Source organism: Puma concolor, chromosome E4 (genome assembly GCF_028749965.1).
Source record: "Puma concolor isolate L17-30 chromosome E4, mPumCon1.1.hap2, whole genome shotgun sequence".
In the NCBI taxonomy this organism is placed as follows: domain Eukaryota; kingdom Metazoa; phylum Chordata; class Mammalia; order Carnivora; family Felidae; genus Puma; species Puma concolor.
This window is the reverse complement of record NC_141683.1, coordinates 25,774,191-25,800,169: the sequence shown is the minus strand read 5'-3', so window position 1 is coordinate 25,800,169 and position 25,979 is coordinate 25,774,191. Positions and strand designations below refer to the sequence as shown.

Here is a 25,979-nt window from a genome sequence, read left to right as displayed (position 1 = left end):
CCTGTGGAGATAACCCGTTCCCTGTGGGTGCCCATTCCCCGCCCCTGCCTCCACGTTTCTGCAGGGAAACATCTAGTGAGTTGGACTGGCTGCCAGCTTTCAACATGGCGCCACATTTCCCCAAGGGCCTCCTTCCGTAGGACCACAAGGCCTGTGGGCAAGCTGAGCAGCCCAGCCTCTGGTGGCTGTCCCGTTGGGGAAGCTCCTGCCTCAGAATCAGTGTCCCCAGCCCAACTCGCCAGGCCTGCTAGGTATCTTCCCTGAGCTCCTGTGGCTGCCAGAGTCACCTGGGCGCTGCTCCCCGCTGCTGGATACCTGGACCGCCCAGACACGCCTGTTTGGTGCTGGTGTCCTCAGCTCACTTCGGGTTTCTCTGGGGAGCCCGGGGCAGTCAGGGAACTGCTTCTGCCTTGCTGTCTGTCTGCCTTCCCCCTATTTAGGTTTTGAGGGTTTCGACAGCCCAGCACTACCAAGGAGTTAAGAGGGACACGGGAGAAACCTTTGTCGCTGTCTCCTAGGGTGGCCTGGACTTGTACACATGAGGTGATGAGAGAATGATTCAAGTCCAAAACTACAAGGAAATGGGAGTAGAAACTGGGGCACCCTAGGTCTGTCCGACTCCTATTCCTGAGTCACCAATCACCTGTAGTAAGTTCCGGAACCTCTCTGCGTTCTCCTTCTGTAAAATGGGAGGGTGACCTCTGTGCTTCCCCAAACCAAGGCGAGGCTGAGTCCAGGGACAGACTGGAACAATGGACTGTGTTTGTCGAGCACTTCTTAGGCGCTGGCCGCAGGGCTAAATCTTTTAATCGTCCCATTTAAGCTGCTTAGCAGCCCTCGGAGGCGGCACTGTTATTATTTCTGTTTTATAGGAGAAGAAGATGAGGCAAAGAGAAACGAGTACCTTGTGCACTAAGGGGCCGGATCCAGTGCCCGGTCTGCCCAGGTTTATTGCTTACAGAAACCAGGAGACCGAAAGGGCGGGTGGGGGAGCAGGGCCAGCTGCTCTCAGGCCGGAGGGTTGCCTCCTGGGGTTCGGGGTCACAGAGACGCAGGACCCCCACATCTCCACCCGGCTCCTGCGATGGGGTGGCAGCTGGGTGCCTGCTGGAGCCTCGGCACCCCGCCCAAAGAAGTCCATTTCCTCTCGTGAGGTGGTTCCCCTGCCCCAGGCCAGGGTCCTTTACATCTCCCCATGGAACAGTTCAGGCATTGACTCCTTGGCTGTTTCCGGAGCATTCTCTCCATATTCCCATTTGCCAGAAGAGGGGACTGAGGCTCAGCGTTTGGGGGATGGATCAGAGACTTGCCCAAAGTCCTGTGGTTGGTAGACTCTCAGCCTAGCACTTGTCACTAGACGGGGGTCTCCAGAGAAGGCTGTGAGAGATTCTTGGTCCTTCCCCACCCCAGGCATCTTCGTGACTCAGCATCACTTTGGTCATAATTCTGAGGACTCAAGGCCTAGGCATGGCCCATACCTGCTGAATTCATTCAACCATTCATTTCTCTGCCACGCTCTAGGCACTGTGCCCCGTGTGGGCCCTGCGGTGAACTGCCCTGGGGACCTCAGAGGCTGGGATACCAGAGGGACAGGGAAGCAGACTCTCAGCAGGCACTTTTATGACCAGGCTCGAGTACTGAGGAGAGAGACCTAAATGTGGGAAGCAAAGATGGCTTCTTGGAGGAGGTGATGAGGCAAAGTTTAAGTTGAGACCAGAGGGATGAATAAAACTAGCCTCAGAAAATTAGGGCTGGTGAACGGAAAGGAGGAAGGTTCCAGGCAGAGGTAACAGCATCTGGGAAGGCCTGAGGGCAAAGGAGCCACGGTGCATCTGCTGCTGTGTCTTTGGCTCCCCCTGAAGCTCCCTCACCCCAGATCCTTCCATCTTCCAACCGCCTGTGACTCCCCACCCCCCACCCCCATGCCCAGCCCCCACTTCCTCTCTGACGGGCAAGTGGGGTGTGGGCACCATTGCATCCGCCTGCCCACTGCCTCGGCATAGAGATGTCCGGTGTGAATGTGGATTATTTCCCTCGGGGGGTAACTGGAGAAGAAGCGGCAGGTGAGGCAGCAGGTACGGTAGCCGGGAACATCCTGGTGCTGGCTCTGTCCTGGAGACCCGTGGAAAGCCTTTGTCCCCAAGGCCTGTAATGGGTTTCTGGAGAGAGCTTTAATATTTGCAGCAAACAGAGGCACAAAGGACGTGGAGGGCTATTGTGGGCTCTCCAAAGAGGAGCTAATCCTCAGGCAAGCCACCTTGGCCAGAAGGGGTTCAAGTGCTGGGCGGGCCGCTGGGGGGTGTTGTCATTTATGAGCAATTGTAGGAGATAATAGTGTGGCGGGGGGGGGGGGGGGGGGGGGGGGGGGAGGGGGGCAAGCTCTACACAGGTGGAGGGAGGTGGTGAGAGGCACGCCCCACGGAGGGTGGGGGCAGGGAGATAGCACCTGTCCTGAAAGCTCAGGACACAGCAGACACTCCCCCCCCCACCCCTACCCATCCTGGCTCCGGCTCCGTGCCCGGAATCTGCAGCTCCCTCCAGGCGGCTTGGACTGCCTTGTCAGCTGTCCTTTGCCCACGGGTCAGTTGAGTCTGGGGGTGGGGTGTCCTCCAGGGCTCTCAGCCTCTCTTTCTTCCCTTTCCTTCTCTCTAGTTCTCTCTCTGGGCCTCTTTTCGGTCCACTGCACACAGACAAGTCATTTCTTGGCTCCAGGGGGCCAAAGAAAGAAAAATCAGCTGTATTTGCATATCATTAGCATAAAGAAACTCTATTAGCATGAGTATATTTTCAGCTCCTCCCTTCTCCAAACCTGCCCCAACATCTCTAAGTACTTAAATGTCCTGTCCAGTCACTGGGACAAAGGGAAATCTTGGGGGTGGCGGGGGTGGGGGTGGGGTGGTGAGGGTCCTGGGGGTGGCAGGGTTTGGGAAAGGGGCCTGTGGCTGGCGAGGAGGGAAGATAGCCCAAGTAAGAACTGTGCCCTCCTGGGAGTGAGAAGTTGGAAAATTCAACTCTGCAAGCTTTGCATTATTAGCCCAGGGGGTCCTGCCAGAATCCCCTCACCCCCTAACAGCTTCAGGGGTACAAAAAGCTGGGGTTGGAAACGATGAGGAGGAAATGGGACCGTGCACTGATTGGCATTACAATTTACATAATGCTTCGTAACTTGCATGAGTGGGATTATTCAATTTTCTAGAAATTTTGAAATACAATCTTTTTGCTTCTTAAAAGTTTCTCTTTCTTGGACTTTTCTTTCCTTTGCTTCTTGTTAGCTTCCTAAGACGCGGATCTGTTTCCCTCTAGGAGGGAGAAGAGGACTGGCTAGGAGCTGTGAAGGGGATGGGAAGGACAACCAGGCAGTTAGACACCCGAATTGGAGAAGAGAGACGGTGTAGACATCCTAGGGCTCTGCCAGGACCCAGGACGCCCAGGGAACCTGTGGGGTGTGGGATGCCCTCTCAAAGGCCTTGCTCCGCCATTGCTCTGTGGGATCTGTTTTCACTCATGAATTTGTGGATGGTGGAGCTGAGCTGCGGCTGGGTTTGTCTGTCCACTTCCCACACGGCAACCAAGGCTACACAATAAGAACCCAGAGAAGGCCTGGCTCCCAGGCCACCTTCTGGCACAGACTGAACTGATCTGGAAATCAAGAGCCTTGCTCCTGGGGAGAAGGGTCTGATCTTAAAGAAGCATTCTCCAAACTGCTCAGTAGATACCTCCTCCAGACGGCAGGAGGTGGGTCCCCTCTCCCCCAGGGTTCTGAGTCATCTCTTTCCTCGGAGTGGAAAGAGGAGGCAGAAGAAACCTGATCTCTCTCATAGTGAAACCCTGGACATTGATTTAGTTATTTCCATCTGCAGCCCATTATTATTATATACAAGATGAATGAGGCTTAATTCAGCCGAAGCTAAGGCGAAGGCAAACACTTGCCAAAGTCATTTGCTGGCTGAACGACCTTCTCCACTCCCAACCTACCTCCACCTTTCCTGCCCTCTTTTGTTCACTCTCTCCTCTGAACGCATTAAAAATGTATTGTTATGGGGCGCCTGGGTGGCGCAGTCGGTTGAGCGTCCGACTTCAGCCAGGTCACGATCTCGCGGTCCGTGAGTTCGAGCCCCGCGTCAGGCTCTGGGCTGATGGCTCAGAGCCTGGAGCCTGTTTCTGATTCTGTGTCTCCCTCTCTCTCTGCCCCTCCCCCGTTCGTGCTCTGTCTCTCTCTGTCCCAAAAAATAAATAAACGTTGAAAAAAAAAATTAAAAAAAAAATGTATTGTTATAATTACTATTGGCCATTTCCAATGCTACTTATTTATTATTTTTATTTTTAAAAATTTTATTTCTTTAAGTAATCTCTACAGTCAGCGTAGGGCTCGAACTTAACAACCCGGGGATCAAGAGCCGTCTGCTCTTCCGACTGAGCCAGCCAGGTGCCCCTCCGATGCTGTTGAAACAGTTAATAATAATATCTCTTCTAAAACACAAATCAGATCACAACACTCTTCTGCCTGGAAACCTTGCACGCTTCCCCAGTGCTCCTTTTTTGCCGTCTCTGAGGGCCTGCATGGTATGGGTCCAGCTTCTTTTTTTACCTCACGGCTTCCTACCGTCTGTCTTTGTCACGCCTCTGTAGGCTCCCTGGCTTCCCTATGGCTTGGAGAACATTCCCACCTTGTACCTATGTCAGCTTCATTGTCTTTGTTGGTTCTTCCTCCACGGTCTGCTGAAGGCCAGCTTCTTTTTCATTGCTCAGGGCTCAGCCCTGCAGTCCCCATCTCAAACAGACCCTCCTGTGCCCCACCACCTGGACAGGACACCCAGCATATCAAAGCAGCGCCCATCTTTTGTATTTGTTAAGTTATCCATTCTGTCTTCCGTGAGGACAGAGACCCCATCTGCCTCATCCATTTCCATGTAAAGCACCTGGAACGTATTAGAGCTCGGGGAATGTTTGTTGCGTGAATGAGCACATGTGGATACAACACCCCACGACAGCATGGGGCTGGTGACCGATTGTGGATTTTAGAGTCAGAGAGATGCAAGTTCCTATCGTGGTTTTTTCACTCACGGGCAGGTGGCCATGGGCAAGTTACCTCTCTGAGCCTCTGTTCCTTCTCTGGGACCAGGGATGATAGTCACTTCTATACTGAAGATTAAATTCAGCATTACTATGAGTGTTTGCCACTAGCATGGGCTCATTAAATAGTGATTACTAATGTGAATAATTCTGCTTCCATTTCATACTTACTCTGCACCAGGATCTGTTCCTGCCCTCAAAAATTCAGCTTACTGAGAGACACGGCAACCTGAATGGCCAACTACGAAACAACGGCGAACATACCAACTACAGGTAGGAACCCAGTGCTACGGGAGCAAAGAGGCGAAGAACAACACATGATACAATACCTGCACTGGATTGGCATTTTACAGTATGTGCATCAGGTAGATGTCCTGAGGCAAAGCAGGCCTCGGTATCTTCATTTTACAGGAAGAGAACAGAGGTCCAAAGAGATGACAACATTGGCCCCTGGGCACCCGGTATCCCCTTGCCTTGCTGTTTGCATCTACCCCGCAGTCATGTGTTGGATTCTAATCCCCAACGTGATGATATTGGGAGGTGGGGCCTTTGGAAGGTACTAAGGCATGAGGGTGGTGTCCTCACGAATGGCACCAGTGCTCTTATAAAAGAGATCCTGGAGAGCCAGCTCACTTCTTCCACCGTGTGAAGACACAGTCAGAAGCCGGCAGTCTGTAGCCCAGAAGAGCGTTCTTACCAGGACCTGATCACGCTGGCACCCTGATCTGGGACTTGCAGCCTCCAAAGCTGTGACAGCTAAGTTTCTGTTGTTTCTTATTATTTATACCCAGTCTGCGGTATAAGCTAAGACACCTGCTTTGTTGTTCTTCCACTGAACTTACCTGTCTAGACACCTTACGGGATTCCTTGCGTATGGCCCGTCTCCCACGCTGGAATGTAAGCACCATGTCAGTCTGTTTAATTTCCTAGGGCAGCACCTGGCACGTAGTAAGCACTTACTGAATACATGGGGAATGAATGAATGGGGGATAGGAGAATTAGTACACGGCAGGGGTAGGCTTCCAAACTCTCAAGTAGCAGGTGGAAGAGCTGGTTATCGGCCCCGCTTCTGGAACCTGATGGCTTGGGTTTGGATCTCAGCTTCGCAATACACTAGTGTGCAACTCTGGCGAGTTACGTAACGTCTCTGTGCCCCAGTTACCCCAGCTCTCTGATGGGGATGGTAATACAACTCCTAATTCATAAGATAGTTGTGAGAACTGCAAGAGTTAATATTCATAAAGTGCTCAGAACAGGGCATAGCATATAATAAGCCTCAGTACATAATTGGAAGCTTAAAAACCAACCAACCAACCAACCAGCCAACCAGTCAAGGTATCTTAACCCCAAAGGCAGTATTCTTTCTGTACACCATATTGTATAGAGCTGTATAGTTTCCGAATCACCAATATAGTCATGATTTTCTTTTGTCTTCTTTTCACCCTTGTGAAGTAGGCAAGAAATAATCGCTACCCCCATTTTATCGAGGAGAAAACTAAGACGATACTAGAAATGGTACTGGTTTAAGATCGCACAGAGGCTTAAGATGACCTGACTTCAAGTATGCATCTCTGCCCCTGATTCCACAGGTAATTCCCTGCCCCAGATGTATAGCCTGCAATGGGGGAAAAACATCAAATCAGAGACTGGCAGGGATTCTCAGAAGGCCTAAGGATATCAGTCTCTCCTCTTTTCAGGGTTTGGAAATCCACTTAAATTTCCTCCAATCATGGGCTGTCCTTGTGTGTATGACAAATGTAGCTGAGACCGTAAGGTCGGGGAAACTCCTAGGGATTCGAGAGTGATGGCTCAAGGCTGCAAAGGTCTGGGGAGCTCCCTGCAGACCAAAGACCTCTTTTCCCTCAAAGCAGCTGTCTCGGCGAGCAGCTGTGTGGGCCCAGAACCGTGCCAGGTGCCGTGGGGGCAGGGAGGACACAGTGAGTCCCTCCTGCAGGAATCTTTCCTTCAGTTTGGAGAGTGGAGGCCGAGTCCTTGTGGGGCTAGCTTGCCAGCTGCCTGCTTCTAGAGACTCCGGGTAGGTGTGAGAATTGTATTATAAATTTTGTTTGAAGTGACCACAATGTTAACCAGGCCATTTGGGTCCCAGAGTTTACCCAGGGGAGAAGATGTAGAGATAGGGATAGAATAAATGAGTTCATTTGTTTGCTCATTCATTCATTCATTTTTGTCCTCATTTATTTTGCCCTTAGCCTACAGTAGGGATGCCTTTATTCACAAACAGATTTCAAACACCCCTGCAAACCACCGTTTATTGAATATTTACCACGAGTTAGACACAACTTGTCCACAGTTTCAGTTACCCACTGTCAAAGGGCAGAGCAGAAGCAGATCCTCCTGACAAATGTCAGAAGGTCAACAGCAGACTAATGCTAAGTCAAAGTGCCTGCCTCTTCCTGGCACTTTTGTCTCATCAAGTAGACATTTTATCATCTCACATCATCACGAGAAGGGTAGGTACAGTACACTAAGAGATTTGGGGAGAGAAAGAGACCACATTCACACAAGCCTTATTACAGTATATTGTTATAATTGTTCTATTTTATTATTAGTTATTTCTGTTAATCTTACTGTGCCTAATTTATCAATATGTATATTAAACTTTATCATAGGTAGATATGTCTAGGAAAAAACATAGTGTAATATACAGGGTTCAGTGCTATCTGTGGGTTCAGGCATCCACTAGGGGTCTTGGAATATATCCCTCGTGGATAAAGGGGGATGGCTGTCCATAACTAGTATCCTTCGAGATAAGCGTTATTATTATCCCCGCTGTACAGGTGAGACAATGGAAACTCTGAAGGTCACACAGCTGTGGAGAAGATAGTCAAGGTTCCAACTCGAGTGTGCTTGACTCCAAAGCTCAGGCTGTGGTTGTGATTCTAAAATTTGGATATTTGAGTCGTGAAAAGAATACGTGTGACATACATCTGAGATGCAAAGTGTAATGATACAATTACGGCCGGTGGCCCCACGACTCAGCTGGAGGATTGGACTCTCCCAACTCTGTCTAGTTGCCTTGTGTGTCTGGTCCCTACTGCATTTCCCCGCGTCTCCCCAGCCTTGACCCCCATCCAAGGTAACTGCTATCTAAGTTTTGGGCTCATCATTCCCTTGTTTGTATGTTTTTTTGTTGTTCCATGCTGTTACTAGACGCATCGGTGACAAATATGTGTGAGGATAAACCAGCTAGTTTTGCTGGCTTTTGAACTTTACAGAAATGGCAACCATACGTCTCCGTCTGTGGCTTGTTATCTTCCATGTGCTTTTGAGATTCACCCAGTTGGTGTCTGTGGTTTTAGTTTATTCATTCCCACTGCTGTGAAATTCCATTGTTTGAATATCCCATTTTATTTATCCAATTTTCTATAGAAGGACATCTGGGTCATTTCCAGATTTGTTTTGTTTTCTTTCTTTCTGTTTACTTATTTTTTTCTCTATTACGAACAATGCTACAAAGAAAATCCTTGATCGTGTCCCCTGATGCCCACCTGTAAGGGTTGTCTGTGTGTAAGACTCGAACTGCAGAGTCATAGAGCCTGTTTGTGGTGCCTTTTATTCAATACAGCCCCAAAGTAATTGTACCAGTTCATTTTGGAGCCCATTCTTGGAGGGGGATCTTTTCTGGGGTCAGTGTTGGGCTTAGGAGAGTGGTCTCCAGAGTGTCGAGAAACTGGTAAGTAAGTCTTGATGTTAACCCTGGGGAATACCTACCCTTAAGTGTAGTCATTCACATAGTAATTCACAGAGCCGGGCACAGACTTAATAGTTTATCTCCAGTTCTGAGCCTCTGGGGTTAGAAACACCTGTTCAGTTGTTGACCAGCATCCCAGGTCACAGGATCCTCCTCTAGGATACAGGAGAACCAAAAAACCCCAGCTGACCTTGCCCCACCTGGGAGACTCGGTGTCTTGGCCACAGCATGTGGGCTTGGGGGATTTCTTAGATGCACATCCTTCTTCTAACGGCAGAATCCAAACTTGTCAGCCCTGGATTCGAGGCTGTATGTTGTAACTGACCAAGGCAGCTAGGCCCTGGTTGGAGTTCCAACCCTCTCCCTGTTTGTTCTTCTCCCCCTTCTGCCTTCCACCAATATTCATTTTCCTTTAAAAAACTTTTTGATTATGTAATACATTCGAGTTCAAAATACAAAGTAGAAGATTATATAAGCCGAGACTTACTCCTACATCTGACTCCCACTTGCCCAGTCCTCTCTCTGAAAGGTAATCACTTTTATTAATTTCTTGTGCATCTTTCTAGAGTTTTCTTTATGTACAAGCAAAAATGAATATAAAGGTGTATTTAAGCCTCTTCTTACCAAAAAGATTGCCTCTTATACACATGATTCTCACATTGCTATTTCACGTGACAATGATTCTTGGATGTTCTATTCCATTCCATCACACAGAACATTCCATCATTCTTTTCTTTTTAATTTTTTAATGTTTATTTATTTGAGAGAGAGAGAGAGAGATACAGAGCATGAGTGGGGGAGGGACAGAGAGAAAGGGAGACACAGAATCGGAAGCAGGCTCCAGGCTCTGAGCTGTCAGCACAGAGCCTGACACGGGGCTCGAACTCACAAACTGCGGGATCGTGACCTGAGCCAAAGTCAGACACTTAACCGACTGAGCCACCCAGGCGTCCCTCCACCGTTCTCTTTAATAGCTGTGTGGTATACTCTCGCATTCCACGATATTTATTTATCATCTGCCATGCATCAATCTCTGTGCTGAGGCTGGGGTTGACACGATGAATCCAAACAGACCCTGCCTTTAGGGAGCCCACAGTCCGAGGGCATGCAGACAAGCAATTACAGTGAAGTATTACAGGAGCTGATTTCCCAAAAATATTTATTGAACGCTAAGCACTCGTCAGGCATGGCTCGGGTGCAGGGCAGAACGTGGGGAATAAAACTGAGGACACTCCCTGCCATGGCCCTTCCATCGGAGCTGATGTTCTGGCATTGAGAATGGGGAGCGGTGGGGGCCCACGGAGGGCCCCTAACCTGGTCTGGGGGTCTGGGAAAGCTTACTAGAGGAAGCGATGTTTGTTTTTTTTTTTTTCTTTTTCCAACGTTTATTTATTTTTGGGACAGAGAGAGACAGAGCATGAATGGGGGAGGGGCAGAGAGAGAGGGAGACACAGAATCGGAAACAGGCTCCAGGCTCCGAGCCATCAGCCCAGAGCCTGACGCGGGGCTCGAACTCACAGACCGCGAGATCGTGACCTGGCTGAAGTCGGACGCTTAACCGACTGCGCCACCCAGGCGCCCCGGAAGCGATGTTTTAGTTGATGACGAACAGCTGAGGAGGAATAGTCGGGTGAAGGGCCAGAGAGCGGCACCTCCGGGGAACTGAGAGAAGTTCCTGTGTGCGGAGCCGAGGGTGGCTGTGGCCCGGGCCGAGGCCTGAGCAGGCAGTGGCCGGCGGTGAGGGGCCTCGTGGGCCACAGACGGATTTTGTCTGTGTGGACGCCACGAGGCGGGCTGATAGGCGGAGTGGCTGGGAAAGGAATAAGAGGGCCAGTGGGAGCCCCACGGGGAGGGTGGTCTGGGCCAAGTCATGCCAGCCGCCTGGACCAGGTGAAGCGGAGGGGTGGGGGGAAGGGAGTGGCTTCCGAGAGGGCGAGGACCTGGTGGGCTGTGAGGGAGACAGGGAGGGAACGGCAGCCGCGTCCTTCGAGAATGAGGCTCACCCCTCCTCTGGAGGCTGCTCTGGGGCCTCGCTGCCACAAGGCAGGCTTCCCACAGTTACTGTTCCACCCTGAGCCCCGAGCCCCTTCCCCTAATCACTGCTTTCCTCCAATCTTATGGACTTTTTATAATTTTTCTGTATTTCAACAAGGGAAATGCACTGTCTGACTTTCTAAGTCTCTACTCCCCTCCCCACCTCCTACATAAACACCTTCCCCCCCACTACACACACACACAGACACACACGCACACACCATATACACACACTCCCCCCCCCCCCCTCCCCCAGCGCACATCCTAGAGGGAGACTCGAGGTGTGCTCACAGAAGGCAAGTTCTCATGTCCTCAGCCCACTGTCACCGCCAGGCCAGCCACGCACAGCGATCAGTTTTGGGTGTCGCTGCTGGCAGGGCTGTTCTGCGGCCGCCACTGGACTGTGTGCTTCTGGGAACAGGACTGCAGTGTGGGTGCTGGCCACCCACCTGCCTCTGCCGGGAGTTGCCTGTGGCAGGTGATGGGACAGTGAGGGAGCCTCTGCTGAGTGGGAGCAGAGAACAGAAAAAGTCAGCTCTTTCACCAGATCCTCTTGGGCAGTGTGGCACCCGGCCAGGCCCCGCCCAGGTTTATTTGGTGATAAGATTTGGGTTCGTTTTGGTTTTTCCCAAGCCCCCGGGGTGTGTGCCACCGGGAGCCCTGGCCTGGGTCCTCTCTGTTATTCATTAGCAGCCCGGAGCTGCCCCTTGGGCCAGGGATCAGAGTGGCCTGGACCAGAGCAGTCTGGGGAACTGGGGTCCTCTTTTCTCTGAATGGATGGAGATGAAGGGGCCCTGGCAGGTGCTGGCCACCCCCCCCTCCCCCCCCCCCCCCCCCACTCTGGGCTCTGGTGGCTTCTTCACTTAGCCCGGAGTCACAGCCTCCCGCGTGCTGCCTCCCCTGCTGGCACCTGCCCCTACTGGGTTGGTACTGAGGGCCAGTCTCAGAATCACGAGTGGGGGCACTCTGCCCTCCCACGTGGAAGGTTCTGTCCTCCTCCTGACTCTGGAGAAAACTCAAAATGCTCGTTTTAGGCCTGGGGTGGAATCTCCACGCCGCTCTTGCAAAGATAGAACCTTTTATCTTCAAGCTGCAGGGTGTCTGCAGCCCAGGCGGGCCTGGCCAGGGGCTCCAGCATTCCGGAGGGTCCTGAAAACATAGCTACTTCCTCAGGGACAGGCTTCACAGGTATGTGTACCCTGCTCTCCTAAGGACCCTGGGCTAGAATTAACAACCCGCGGTTACTGTCTTGAAATCCTTCATCGGTTTTGAACAAGGGCAGGGTATTTTCATTTTGCCCTGGGCCCCTTCTGTTATGTGAGCTGTCCTGTTTCACTTTTTGTTGTCTACCCTGAATTTTGCACTATGGAAACATGTTGCTATTTTTTTTAACTTAATAACAAAATACCAAAAAGGATAAAAAGAAAGGAGGACACATTTATTATTTGTTGCACACGTTTTGAAACAGTTCACACGTCCATTGGTGCTGCATACACAGGATACAGAAGCCCAAACGCCACCCATCCCATCCACGGTCCGATGCACTCCCAGGAGAGCCGTGTGAGGTGTAGAATGCCACTCCCAGGAAGGACACAGAGACGGCGGCGTGCTCCCAGCCACCTGCTCTCTGCCAGATCCGTGCCGCTGCCCGGGATGAGCCAGCCCTTACTCCACAGCTGGGTGGGCAGACGAGGCTCCCCAGACTCTCCTGCTGACCCCTTCACCCCTGCAGGATCCCCTGCCTCTGGGAGTATCTTCAGAGTCATATGCCATCAGAAGTCCTGGGCTCACGTCCCAGCTTTGCTCGGAGCTCAGGGCCAGATACGTCTGTGTAGACAGGAGACTTCCACGGAGGGCATGGATGTGGCTTGGGAGCCTCTGAGTGGTCATTTTGCCCACCCTCTTCAGGCTGGGTCCTGTCTATGCTATCTGTTGCCGGAAGAATCTGCAGGGAGAGGGAGTCCGTGAGTTTTCCAGGTCCCTCAATTCTAGCATTTGTCACTTATGTGGATTTCTTGCCTGAATCATTGATGTTACAGTTTTGGCTCAGTTCTTACTAGCTGTAAGAAATTGGGATTCTCCTGCCCCATAAATCTCGCAGGACCAAACATGCCCCCAGTCTGAGAACAAGCTTTGAGGATCAGCATAGAGAGAAAAGCCCTTCTTCAAGGGTCATGGAGAAGCCACTGGCCAGTCAGCACGGGAGGGAAGGAGCACTGCTGCCCTCTGGTGGCCAGTCAGCAGAGCATCAAGGAGCCACTCAGGGGGCAGGATCCCTTTTGCTTGTCTCTGGGATATCAGCTTTGAGTCCTCAGGTAAATGAAAGTTCTTTCACTGTTCCTGGAACACAGCAAATTTGTCCTTACCTCAGGGCCGTGGCTCTTTCTGCTCCCTCTCCATGGAATGCTCTTTGTCCAGATCTCTAATGAAAGTCATCTGTTCATTCTCTAGTCCTGGGGCCAAATGACACCTCCTCAGGGAAGCCCTCCTGGACCACTTTGTCTGAAACAGCACCAACCCCAGTCTCTGTCCCTTTCTATCCCATTACCTCGGTTGCTTTGTCCAAGCACTCATCTGCTATTTGAAAATATCTGTTTAAATTCTGTGTCTATCGCTTCTCTCCCTAATCGGAAAGCCGGGTCCAGGAGAGCAGGGTCCTCGTTTGTTTCATTTGTCACTGGACCTCGGCGCATTGTACATAGCAGATGTTCAACAATACTTGTTGGAGAAATAAATAAATGCATATCAACAAGAGCAACTGAGATTTAAGCAGAGCTTCTGGTCCTCGAAACCATATACCCTGAGGTCGGCAGGACACAAACCACCCCCATTTGACAGATGAGCCAGCTGAGGCTCGGAGAGATTTAGAGGAGTTGTCTGCGCATCCAGCAGAGAGGAATGAGCCCATCCTGGGTGCCTCTCCTGGGCTCCCTCTGTCCTATGCCCTGGAGGCGGCGGAGTATCGTTCCAGGCCTGGACAGTGGCCACCAGGGGTTGAGGCAGGCCCTCGCTTTCTGGCGCTGGTAGCCGGGGTGGCCTGAGCTGCACCCTTGTCCAAAGCTGTGCCGTGGCTTTGCGGGTGCGTGGCGGTATGAGCGAGGAAGGCCAGTCCCCAGGAGAACGTAACGGGACTCCAGACACAGTGGCCTGTCTGCAGAGATGTGCGTTCTGGAGCGAGAGTGTGTTTGGGGAGGGCAGGTAGCAGGAAAGCTGGAGCCAGCCAGGGAATGGTGACTCCTCCCGGCCCGAGATTTGGCTGTGACATTCTGGGTTCCATCGGGACCCCTGAGGGCCCAGCCCTGTCCTCACTACACTCAGCCCGAGGCAGGGGTTGTGCTCTGATCTGGGCCCAGCACAGATATGAGGGTAGTGCCTGGGCTGGGCTTGGGCAGACGGGGTGGGGGTGGGGGGGGGGTAGGGAAGGGCTGGTGGGGGCGGGGATGCCCAGGCCGTGGGCAGGCTTTGTCTGGGCATCAGAGCGGGAGTCTGAAAGATCAGCAACATCTACTCCTGGACTGGTCTTCCGGTGAGAGCTTGATGGAGTCTGTGAGGTAATTCTCTAAGATGCTTCGATACTGGGGAAGGAAAAGAGAAGTCAGAGTTCACATCCTGAGAGGCAAAGATGCCCACCTGCCTTCTGTTTCTCACTGGCCAACGGTGGTTGGGCTTTTTTGTCCCCTCCCCACTGCGTTGTTAGGAAACTAACAGTGGGGGTGGGGGTGGGGGTGGGGCACTGGTCTTCCCCACCCTCCTCTGTCCTCACCTCCTCCTCCAGCTTCTTCCCAGGAGCCCAGAGCAGTTGGCTGGCACCAATCTCCTGACCTACAACACGGTCCCACAACTTTCCATTCTCCAGAAGGAGCATGGAAGTGGCCAGTGTCACCTAATCCTTGAAAGTGTCACCTGAGGTGACATCTGACCTCCGGCAGAGATGATGACAACCCTCTCCTGATTTCTGTTGGAGACCTCTCCCCGCAAACACCCCCACACCCACCCTTCGTTCACCATGTCTGCCTCCCAGCCTCCCCCACGGCCACCCCTGGCACCTGAGAAGCCCAGTCAATTCTCTGTCCTCCGCCAGATAGACTCAGCCTTTCCACTGGGCCTATTTGGCTCTTTGCTACCTTCCCAAACCCCTGTGTCCCAACAAAGCTGGCCACTTCTCTCCCAGGACCTCTTGGCTCAGGGTGAGGCTGGGGTGGGGCAGGGGGCCCTTCCTCCAGGAGATGAATACTAGGGCTAAAGGGTCTCTTCTTAAAGGGACCCCATGTCTTTATTCTGCCCGGCTCTCACCAGTCACTGGGCTTGGCATCCGTGCTCCCCCACAGCTGGTATTGTGTGGGTCAGTGGCCTTCACCGAGCAGCACCCATCACCACTGGTGAATGTCACAACCCTGTCCCAGGAGATGGCATCAGGCCTCACTTGCTACACCCTGATGATGGTAGCTCCTGAGACACAGGAGACGGTCCCCTGATGCCCCATGACTGAGGGGTCATTTAGCCTCACATGCAGAGGTCATGGTGCGGGGCCTGGGATCCAGCCCTTTTTCGTATAGTTTGTTTCCTGAAAGTCCCTGTTTCTCGGTCCTCCCAGGTTGGTCTCAGGGCCTCCTTAGTCAGCCTCGGTGATGGGCCTTGAGTATCGCTCAGAAAATTATTATATTATTTTTTAATGTTTATTTATTTTTGAGAGCGAGAGAGCCAGAGCATGAGCCAGGGAGGGGCAGAGAGAGAGGGAGACACAGAATCTGAAGCAGGCTCCATGCTCTGAGCTGTCAGCACAGAACCCGACGCGGGGCTCGAACTCACAAACTGTGAGATCATGACCTGAGCCGAAATCGGCTGCTTCACTGACTGAGCACTCCCCCTCAGCAAATTATTTAGAGTTATTAGAATTTATATATATTTATTTTAACAGGAAGGATGAGTGCTGGGGGTTGGGGGGCAGTGTATGCCCTCCAAATGAAGGTCTATCTCTCTGGAGATGTCCCCACACCCCAGATTGATCTCCCCCTCTGCTGGGGAGGATCTTAGCCCACCGATTACAGACCTGACCCAGGGCACCCCAGGGCTTCCCCGGCTCTCACCCTGGGAGAGCAGAGTCCCACCCAAGGAGCCTGAGAAGACAAAATGGGGCCAGGTGGCTCCTTGTCCCCAGCACTTCCCATGCCTGGTGTGTGGGCTCCAGCCTCTGCAGCCCTGGACGTGTCCCGTCCTCCCCCTGGACCCTGCCGCTGCGTGCGGGGCCCTCTCACTCCACGGAGCTGATGTGGTTAAAATCCCGACACTTCCGGATCTCCCAGTGAGGGACAAGGGAGGGCAGAGCATCACTGTCTAAGCCCCTTTTACCCTGGTGACCCAACTCTCCCTGAAAGGCAGGTTTGGGAAGCATTCTCTGTTTTGTCCTTTGTGGGTCCCTCTGTCATCATTCAAGCCAGAGACCATGACCAGGATCAGGAACTTCCCTAACTGGGTCTTTGGACCCTGGGGGCAGGACTGTTGCTTCATCACCCCTGAGTGTGCCCCCCCCCCCACCCCATGTCCACCCAAGGCCCAGCGGGGGGCCCCAGGGCCCCTCATGAACAGAAACCGTGCCATTTTCCGCAGCACCAGCCTGCAGGGAAGGGGGTGTGGGGCCTCCCGAGCAGCCACAGAGTTTCCTGAGCTCCTCTGCACTCTTTCTAGATCTTTCTAGATTCGCATGGGGTTCTGCCTCTGGAAGGGGTGAGAAACTTCCTCACTCATTACACTGGAGAAGCCTGAGGCCTTCACGCCGGCCTTCTGAACCCGATAACATTCACACGTCCCCAGGTCCAGATCACCCGAGTGCTTCCCATCTGTGACACCATTGCAGGTAATAACGGCGTCATCTCGCTCCTCGGATTTCCCACAAAACTTCTAAGCAACCAGCGGGCCATAATTGGGTTTCCTGTGTAGCTCTTTTCTCCAGGCCTCTGTCCTCTTGGCCGGATGTGCATCCCAGTGCAGAGCAAACAGGAAGTGTCCTCACGTGTGCACCTACTGCACCTAAGGGATGTGACTGTGCCGGCCTGTCCCTTCAAGCCTGGTCGCCTCTGTGGACCTGCCTTTAGTCCCTGCATCTGGAGGACCTCAGAAAGGTCCTGTGATTCCACCAAGCTTACCCGCTAGCCAGCCCACTTCCCTCCTGGGCATGGCGATTGCGTCCTTCCCCAATTACCCCTCAGGAGCCGGGCCTCCATGCTGCAGCTCATGCCACAGGGGAGGGCCTGACAGCCCCAGCAGGGATGATATTACCAACTTGGTAAGAGCAGAATCTCATCCGTGCCAATCCCCTTAAGTAGGTGGTGTCCCTTCGTATCATATTTTGGAATAACTAAGTATCCTAGTCCTTGAAAGCGGCCAGACTGGGGGGCGTATGGGGGGCTCGGTCGGTTGAGCGTCTGACTTGGGCTCAGGTCACGATCTCGCGGTTCGTGGGTTCGAGCCCCGCCGTCGGGCTCTGTGCTGACAGCTCGGAGCCTGGAGCCCGCTTCGGATTCTGTGTCTCCCTCTCTCTGTGCCCCTCCCCTGCTCACATCTCTCTCTCTCTCTTTCAAAAATAAATACACATTAAAAAAAGAAAAAGAAAGTGGCCAGATTGGGACCGTAAAGTAACCACCTACCATCTTTCCTTTCAAAATGTTCCCCGAGTACCTATTCTGGTGCCATGTTCACAAATCACTCCAACCAGAATTCACTGCAGAGCTCAGGCATTTCAAGGAAGTGTGGATGTCATGTGGCCCGTGGACTGAGTGCATCACCCCCTTCCTCCCGTGATGCTCCTGCTTTCCCCTCTCTTCTCTAGCTTGGTCCTGAGCATTCCATCCGAGCGATCGTGCATCTGACTGCCAAGCTGAATAGCTCCCGATTCCTTCTCTCCTACATTCAACCATCATGAGCCCCTGAGGCTCTACCTCCAACGTCTGTTCAGTCCACCTTGTCCTGCCATCTCCATTCTCTCGGGCTTGGGCTATTGCAGTACCTTCCCAACCACCCACTGAGCCCATCTTCCATGAAGCAGAAAACTCCCTTGCTGAAAACCCTTATACACAGCTTCCATTTTAAAACAGCTACCTTCGGTCTATCTATCTATCTATCTATCTGAGAGAGGGTGTGAGTGGGGGAGGGGCAGAGAGAACGGGAGAGAAAACACTGGAAGCAGGCTCCGGGCTGTCAGCATGGAGCCCAGAGTGGGGCTCTAACCCAGGAACCCTGAGACCACGACCTGAGCCGAAACCGAGTCCTATGCTTAACCGACTGAGCCACTGAGGCACCCCCAGCAACTTTTTACTTAGTGCTTTCTCTGTACTAGGAATTGTTTGACTTGGTCCTCGCAACAACTCCATTAGGAGGATATTATTTGTACTTTAAAGAGAGGGAAGTGGTGGCTTAGGGAGGCCGTGTGACTTGTGAGTCAGAGGGGGAGTCAGGATTTGCAGTCAGATCTCCCCAGCTTCAGAGCCCCAGGTCCTCCCACCCCAGCCTGGGGCTTCCTCCCCTTGTCGCCTCTCACATCTCCCCTCAAACCCTCCAGCACCGTGAGCACGACACCTCCCTGGGGAGGAAGGGAGAGGCCCTTGCCGGAAATGTCTTTGAGAACTCATCTGACCTCACGACACAGGTGTGCAAACTCCAGTTTCCCTTTAAAAGTGCACGTGCGTTTTACAGTCTATGCTCTAGTAATAACGGTTGTTCTGTTTTAATGGGAAAATATTTCTCCTCCACGTTTCTAAGGAAAAAGCACACCCTGCGGGGCTTCAAGGTGCCAGGTGAGCCCCTGTGTGCCTCGGGTCCAGCAGTGCGGTCTGGACACCATGCGCCCGCTGCGTGAAGTCCAGGCGCTTGGTGGGGGCTCTCTGAGCCTTCGTGATCCGTGCTGTTGACCTTGTGGGCCTCATTGCTCGCCCCACACCCCCACTTTCCTGCATGCCACATTTCCTCCTCTTACAGATGGACCCACAGTTGCTTCCTCATGTGAGCCCTGTGGATTGGTGCCTGGGCCTCTGGCCATGCCCTTCTCTCTCTCCTTCTCCTGTGCCTGCCCCTCCCCCATCCTCCCATGGCCACCTGCAAACTGTGCTTTGTCTTTCAACACCCAAGTCACACTCCACTTCTCTGGGGACCATCCTTGCCCACCCTCGCCACCAGCCACCACTGAGTCATCTCCATGCCTTGACTTTGCCCCCTCTGTGGCACTTACCTCTGTGACAACCTGTTTGTGAATATCCTACTCCTCTACCTGACCTTAGAGCCCCTGAGGTCCGTATCTCCAGCCCTAGCCTGACAACTCAAGAAATGTTTACAGGATTGCATTATTTCCATCTTATAGATGAGGAAACTGAGGCTCAGAGGAGTCATATGCCCAGGGGTCTACTCAAAAACACCAGGGCAGGATTCAAATGTAGGTCAGTTTTGCTGTGGATACCATACTTGTGACTTCGAGACTTCTCATCAGTAAGTTTCCCCCATCAACGTGAGGGACTGACCTAGGGTTGCTCAGCCACTCTTTTGCCAAGTAGGATGGATATTAAAAACAACAACAACAGGGGTGCCTGAGTGGCTCAGTCTGTTGAACGTCTGACTCTTGGTTTCGGCTCAGGTCATGATCTCATGGTTCATGAGTTCAAGCCCCGCGTTGGGCTCTGTGCTGGTGGCCAGCACAGTGCCTGCTCTCTCTCCCTCTCTCTGCCCTTTCCCTGTGCTCTCAATCTCTCTCTCAAAATAAATGAACAAACATTACAAAAAATAAAACAACAACAACCAAGCAGACAAGCTTCATAAAGTGGACACAGCAAGAAAGATGTAACTTTAAGAATAAAGGACACTCCAATCGACAGCTGACTGGATAAAGACGTGATATACACACACACACACACACACACACACACACACACACACACACAATGGAGTATTACTCGGCAATCAAATAGAATGAAATCTTGCCATTTGCAACAACATGGATGGAACTAGAGGGTATTATGCTAAGCAAAATTAGAGAAAGACAAATATCATATGATTTCACTCATATGTGGAATTTAAGAGACAAAACAGATGAACATAAGGGAAGGGAAGCAAACATAAGATGGAAACCGAAAGGGAGACAAAACACAAGAGACTCTTAAATACAGAGAACTGAGTGTTGCTGGAGGGCTTGTGAGTGGAGGGATGGGCTAAACCGGTGATGGGCATTAAGGAGGACACTTGTTGGGATGAGCACTGGGTGTTATACGTAGGGGATGAATCAGTGGATTCTACCAAAATCATTATTGCACTCTATGCTAACTAACTTGGATGTAAATTTAAAAAATAGTAAAAAGAGGAGAACAAAGGACACTCCTTCTTCGGAAAGGACAGATGCTGACCACACACAGACACTGGCTGTGGGCCGATGGAACTTCTCCGTGACTCAGCATTTGGCAATCACTGTTCTGTGTTGGTGCAGGATCATTTATCACCTCTCACCATACAAGGTCAAACAGCCTTCTTCAGTTTCCAGGGGAGTGGCACGAGCAGGCACATCTGTGGCTTGAGAGCCAGCATTACAGGCTGTATCATAAAAGCCACAGCCCTCGGTCATGTGCTCGAGACGGACATCCCCTGCTTCCTTTTAACATGAGACAGTGAGGGCTGGGGGCCGGGAGGGGAAGCATACGAATATAGCCTGTGTCCGGCCAAACCCTGCGATTAAGGCTTCTCCCTGGGCAGCCTCTTGGGGGTGGTTGCTGCCTCTCTCCTTGCTGGACGACCGCAGACGGGGCCACGGGGCACTTCCGTCCAGGGCAGCTGGCAGCACGGGGCCAGGCCGCCGGTCGACCGCAATGACGGCAGGCACTTCCACGTCGGGGACACCCCCCATCTCCCGTCCTCCTTTCTTCAATTCAAAATCATTGCTGTGATGAGCTTTCCCCCTCTCCCGAGAAGCCCACCGTGATTAAATGTGGCAGAAGAATGAGACAAGCTGAGCCCTTCCCTGTGCCAAGGACTCGAACCCTTCTCTGAGTTTCCAGACTCCATATTGGAAGGGGAAGAAAACCCTGTTACTGCTTCCAGGCAGCCTTCCCTGATCTTCCCCTCGTCCCCCTTCCCATCCCTCACAGCTGGGCTGCGTGCCTCCCCTCCCCCTGCCTCTGGGGCCACCTCACCAAATCCTTTCACGCCATGCACCTGTACGGTAACCACACATGGGCCTATCGGGCTCCCCTCCAGAGAGCCAGGGTCCCCGAGCCCTACACGCTGCCGGCCACAGAGGACACACTCCACACGGGGGGCCCACAGCTGTCCATCTGTTTGCCTGGAGGATGTCAGCCACTCCTGCAGACCTGATCGTCCATCTGGACAAACGCTCGGCGCTGTGGGGCCTCTCTCGCCAGTCAGGACTGAACTAGACCATCAGCTCCCAAACCCTCCCTACATTGGAATGTCTCCGGGGGGAGGCACAGAAGCGTGTATTTTAGAAACTCCACAAGGGATCATCAGCCGGACCGAGGGACCACTAACTATATAACCCAAGGTAGGTTTAGACTTCTGGCACTCTGGGGTTCCAGAACCAGAGCACTGCCGAGCCCATTCAGCAACTAATCGAGACGATGAGCCGTCCAGTCCTACCCGCATCCCTACCTGAGTCCAGTGTGTTGTTCTCTGAAGCTCCCCAGTTTCCCATCCTCGGGGCAGCCCTGGAAGATGATACCACCATAGCCACTTACCCTGGACAGAGCCCGGCTGGCCAGCATCTCGAAGGCCTGTACCACGTTGATGTCATTCTTGGCACTGACTTCAAAGTAGGGGATATCTTTCTCTTTACACCAGCCCTGGGCTACCTCCTGGGGCACCTGAGTGAGGGGAAGAAATAAATGATCGCCGTATGTATCACCATGGCCACCGTCATCGTATCGCCCTCTCTCATTACCACCCTCGTGTCTCGCCATCCCCACTGCTACTCCCATTTATTGAGAAACTTCCATGTGTCTGAAATTCCACATGTTATTTCTTTTTTTTTTAACTTTTATTTTTTTACCTTTATTTATTTTTGAGAGACAGAGAGAAACAGAGCACGAGTTGGGGAGGGGCAGAGAGAGAATGGGACATAGAATCCGAAGCAGGTTCCGGGCTCCGAGCTGTCGGCACAGAGCCCGATGCGGGGCTCGAACCCATGAACCGCGAGATCATGACCTGAGCTGAAGTCGGACGCTTAACCGACCCGGGAGCCCCTCACATGCGTATTTCTTAACGTAAATCTATGAGGTGGGCTTTTGTGAGCTCTGTTTTCCAGATGAGGAAACTGAGGACTGGAGAATATAAACGTGCTCAGAGTGTGTGGGGTTGAGCAGGATTTGAACACAGGCTCGGCAGAACGAGAGCCCAATGTACTATATGCTGCTTTCCTAAGGCTCCTTCTTCAGTCTCTTTGTAAGATAAACATGATAGGCACTAGCCGGGGTGGAGGGCTTCCTTCCCCTGGGCTGGCTCACCAGGGCCCATGCCCAGGAGGTCTGTTGCTGAGCAGAGACTCAGGTCCTTGCTAACCCTCCTTCCCCAGGGTAGAGTCCAAGGAACAGTTGATAAGCCAGATACCGTGTTAGATATCTTGTCATCTTCACTCATTCAATCCTCCCAATGACCCTGTGAGATGGGTCTTATCGGCTCAATTTAGAGATCGGAACACTGAGGCTCAGAGAGGTTCAGCGATTTGCCTCAGATCACACAGCTGAGAAAGGCAGAGCTGCAATGCAGTCCAGCTCAGAGCTCCTGTGGCATGGGCACTGCCCTCTGCAGGGCACTGCAGGAGAACAGTATCCTTTCTCCCTCTCCCACTGGACCATTGATTCCTTGAGCTCAGGCTCACGGTCTCCTCAGCTCTTGGCCTGGCAGTGTGGGCCACTCAGTACAGGCAGAATGAGCACATCTCTACCCGAATGCAAATGGCTGATCAGAGTTTGATCGTGCTGGTTTGGAAAACTCCTGAGAGCCCTGGGAGTTACTTCCAAAGACAATTGGAACCATTGACTTTAATCCCTAATGAATTATTTCAGGGAGGAGGAAATGGCCATATATGGAACATTGGCTGTGTTTGGTACTTTGTAGTCATGATTTCATTGTGCTTAAGGGAGCCAGGGTTTTTTTTTTTTTATCATGAAGAAAGGACATTCTGCCCCTCTCCCAGAAGACAGCACAGCCAGGGGGCAATCAGAGAATGCCTCCCTCCTGCAGGTCTTAAGGATGACTACCTCATTGCGATTAAAGGACGAGTGACTGTCTCGGCTCCCTGGTCTCAGGAGTGGCGGCAGCACCGGAGGCTCATGGTGGCCTCCCACAGAGCCTCTGTTGACACCAGTATTGCCTGGCACTGGGAGGCTCGCCTTGGGAGACTGGAGGGTGCAGCCCCTTAGGTCGACTAAGCAGCCTGCCCTTTGGGGAACTAGCTGACACCTCCATACCCCGTGCCTGGGTTCTGGGGGGAAACCCCAGGCCTTTTAGTCTCGGCCTCTGATCTCCAAGACCTTCCTGCCTTTACGGGGAGGGGTCCAGAATTGGCCAGGACTGCTCCCTTCCATGGAGCACAGATGCCCAAGGCCTGGTGAGCAGGCAAGAAGGTTCACAGCTCAGGAACATTCTGAACTCTTTGGAGGAAGCGCCAAGGGTAACCCACAAATAAATAAGTATTAGAAATTAACACGCTGTACCTTGACGGGGCCTTAGAAATGCAAAGGGCTTCCTATCTTTTAAAGTCCTTAAGTGTGAGGACTGGACTCAGGCTTTTCACTGTGCCTTCCCCCTGCCCACCCTCCACCCCCACCAGGTGATGAGCATTTTGCTGAGCACACCACTGATGTTCTGGGGTTGCAGTAAAAACCATAGTCAAGTGAAAAGAAGCCAAAGGACTCTGCTTCTCCAGGATGTAGGGAGATCTTTTATACTTCATGGCATGAGAAGCAGATGCCCGGATTAGCGCCCAAGGTCACCCGGCAACCGAGCTGGGGGGACAAGGCTGCACCTGCAACCCGCTGATCTCGGCTCCCTTCTCTCCCACTGGACAGTGACTGGGCCTGTCTGGTGCCTGGTTGTGACAGATGTTTTATCTCATTTGTCCCCGATCTTTCTCTGTTGGGTTTATATGGAATGATTAAGTCGCGCTCCAAAATGTCAGTTGAGATTATGTTGCAAATTAACATTCTTTTTGTATGCCCCCTTCTCCTCTCCCAAACTGAACCCCAGCAAGCGGGCCTGGGAAGAAAGCCACCCAGACAGCGCTTTTCACTATTTGCTTCCAATTCTTGTTACAATTTCGTCATTGTCTCAGTCATCTTGTTCTTTCTTTATTTATAAAATAATAGCTCTTTATAATTTAGGCTCTGACTGTGGAAATAAACTCAGGGTGCGGTACTTGGGGACTTGGGAAATAGGAAATTTTTGAAAGCTTTCCTTCTGTTAATTTTGCTTTGGGCTGACGATATATACTATTAACATTTTGCTCCTCCTGTTATCTGCTTGTTCATCAGAGGCCAAATGTTTGACAAAACTAGCTCAATTCGCATAATTTTATTTATGATGTCTTTGCATCTCATATGCATTTTAAGCGATCAATTGTATGAATGTTAACATTAGTGTGTCAAATACATCTGAAACCACTACCAAAAATAACTGAGACTTATTTCGGAAAATGTAATCCCCATGTTATGAATCAGTGATCAGTCAGAAACTGCCTTCCTGAACATAGAGCAAAGGATTCACATCCTAGTGAATAAATCCCTCATGGCGTAGGTATTTGCAGAACTGTTCTTTCTAGCAAACTAGTATTTTTTCACTATTGCCTTCTGTAGAAGGAATAGGGATTTTAAAAAATCAAAGTCAGCAATTTCTTTAAAATCATTCTGGTGAGATATATACATATATATTATTGTTCTAAAACCTACATAAACACAGGATTTGCCATTTTAACTATGCTTAAGTGCACAGTTTGGTGGCATTAAAGCATATTCCCGTTGTTGTGTTGCCATCATCCCCATCCAACTCCAGAACTTTTTACTCATCCTAAATCTAGCAGTAGACTTTTAAACATTTATCTCCTTTTTATTAAGTGAGAAAAACTCCTGTGTTTTCCCAGCTCATCCCTTGGAAAACGTAAGAGGGAAGGTAACGATGGTTTCCGTGGGCTAAGTTTGCCAAATGCTTCATAGCCATCATTTCCTTCAAGTCCCCAGCCACTTCATGGAATCTGTGTCTGGTCTGCACCTCACAGACGAGGACCCTGGAGCTGGCCCAGGGCAAGCACGGACTGGAGCCCAGAGAAGGCGCTCCTTCAGGTAGCTCTCAGCTAGGCTCGTATGCGCTCACCTCTGTTCAAGTGAGCCCAGAGCGTGCCTCCCGGCTGGCCTTCTCTGTTCCCCAAGCCCTCTGTTAAGCTGGGGCAAAACAAGGACATTGGAGGGCAGTGGTGTCCCGGCGTCACCTCTCCTCACTCACGGTTCCTCCTGTCTACTTCCCTGCCCTCATTTCATTATTGCTTAGCATTTTCCCCACCTCTGCTGATGCCTACTCTACCAGTGCCCGTCCCGGGGCTGCCCTGTGGAAGGACGAACTCCCCTTGCTTCCCTCCTCCAGGGCCCTCTGTCACCTCCCCGTCTTGGCCGAGCCCTGGCTTTTCCTGGAGTCTCTGTTCCCCCTGTCGCCCTCTCTGGTGGCAGACCCCAGAGATGATGAGCTTGGCTGGGGCTTCACTGCTGCCTTCAAATCTCTATTCTTCCTCTCTTTCTGCAGAGCAAAGCTCCTCCCCTGAGGCGTGGATGGTTCCCTCCACCCCTCGAGTTATCACCGGCTCTTTCCATCCTGCTCGTTTCCGTGCTCATCCTGCTGTCTCCACCTCTCAAGGTAGCCTCCCCTGCCCCTCCAACAGAATGCATCTTTTCTCCACTTCAGTTTCTTCTTCCCAGGGCCTGACCCGGGACCTCTGTCAAATATCGAATCTGGTCTCCCATTCTGTGACCCAGTCTCCTTCCCTTCCACCTCCTCCTGTCCTCACTCCTTCTGTCCTGCCCTTCTGCCTTGGACACTGCAGCTAGCTGCCGTTCCTCCAAACCTTCCCCTGGCTCTCTTCTTTCCTGGGTGGCTTGTCAGTGCCCCCACACCTCTACTCTTCAGCTAC

The 25,979-nt window shown here is 52.0% G+C and overlaps 1 protein-coding gene across 6 annotated transcripts in view; it reads right to left on the bottom strand.

Moving 5' to 3' along the window:
* Window positions 1-12,236: 12,236 nt before the first annotated feature.
* RAB7B (RAB7B, member RAS oncogene family) overlaps window positions 12,237-25,979 on the bottom strand; it is a 28,313-nt gene continuing 14,570 nt past the window's right edge. For 5 of the 6 annotated variants that reach the window (XM_086694524.1, XM_086694523.1, XM_086694528.1 and 2 more), the window contains 2 exons: window positions 21,458-21,669; window positions 12,237-14,394 (listed from right to left, as the gene is read on the bottom strand). In XM_086694524.1, the coding sequence (XP_086550650.1) occupies window positions 14,379-14,394; window positions 21,458-21,669 (228 nt within the window). In that variant the 3' untranslated portion in view covers window positions 12,237-14,378. The remainder of the gene's footprint in view (window positions 14,395-21,457; window positions 21,670-25,979) is intronic. The other variant, XM_086694527.1, reaches the window with a different exon arrangement.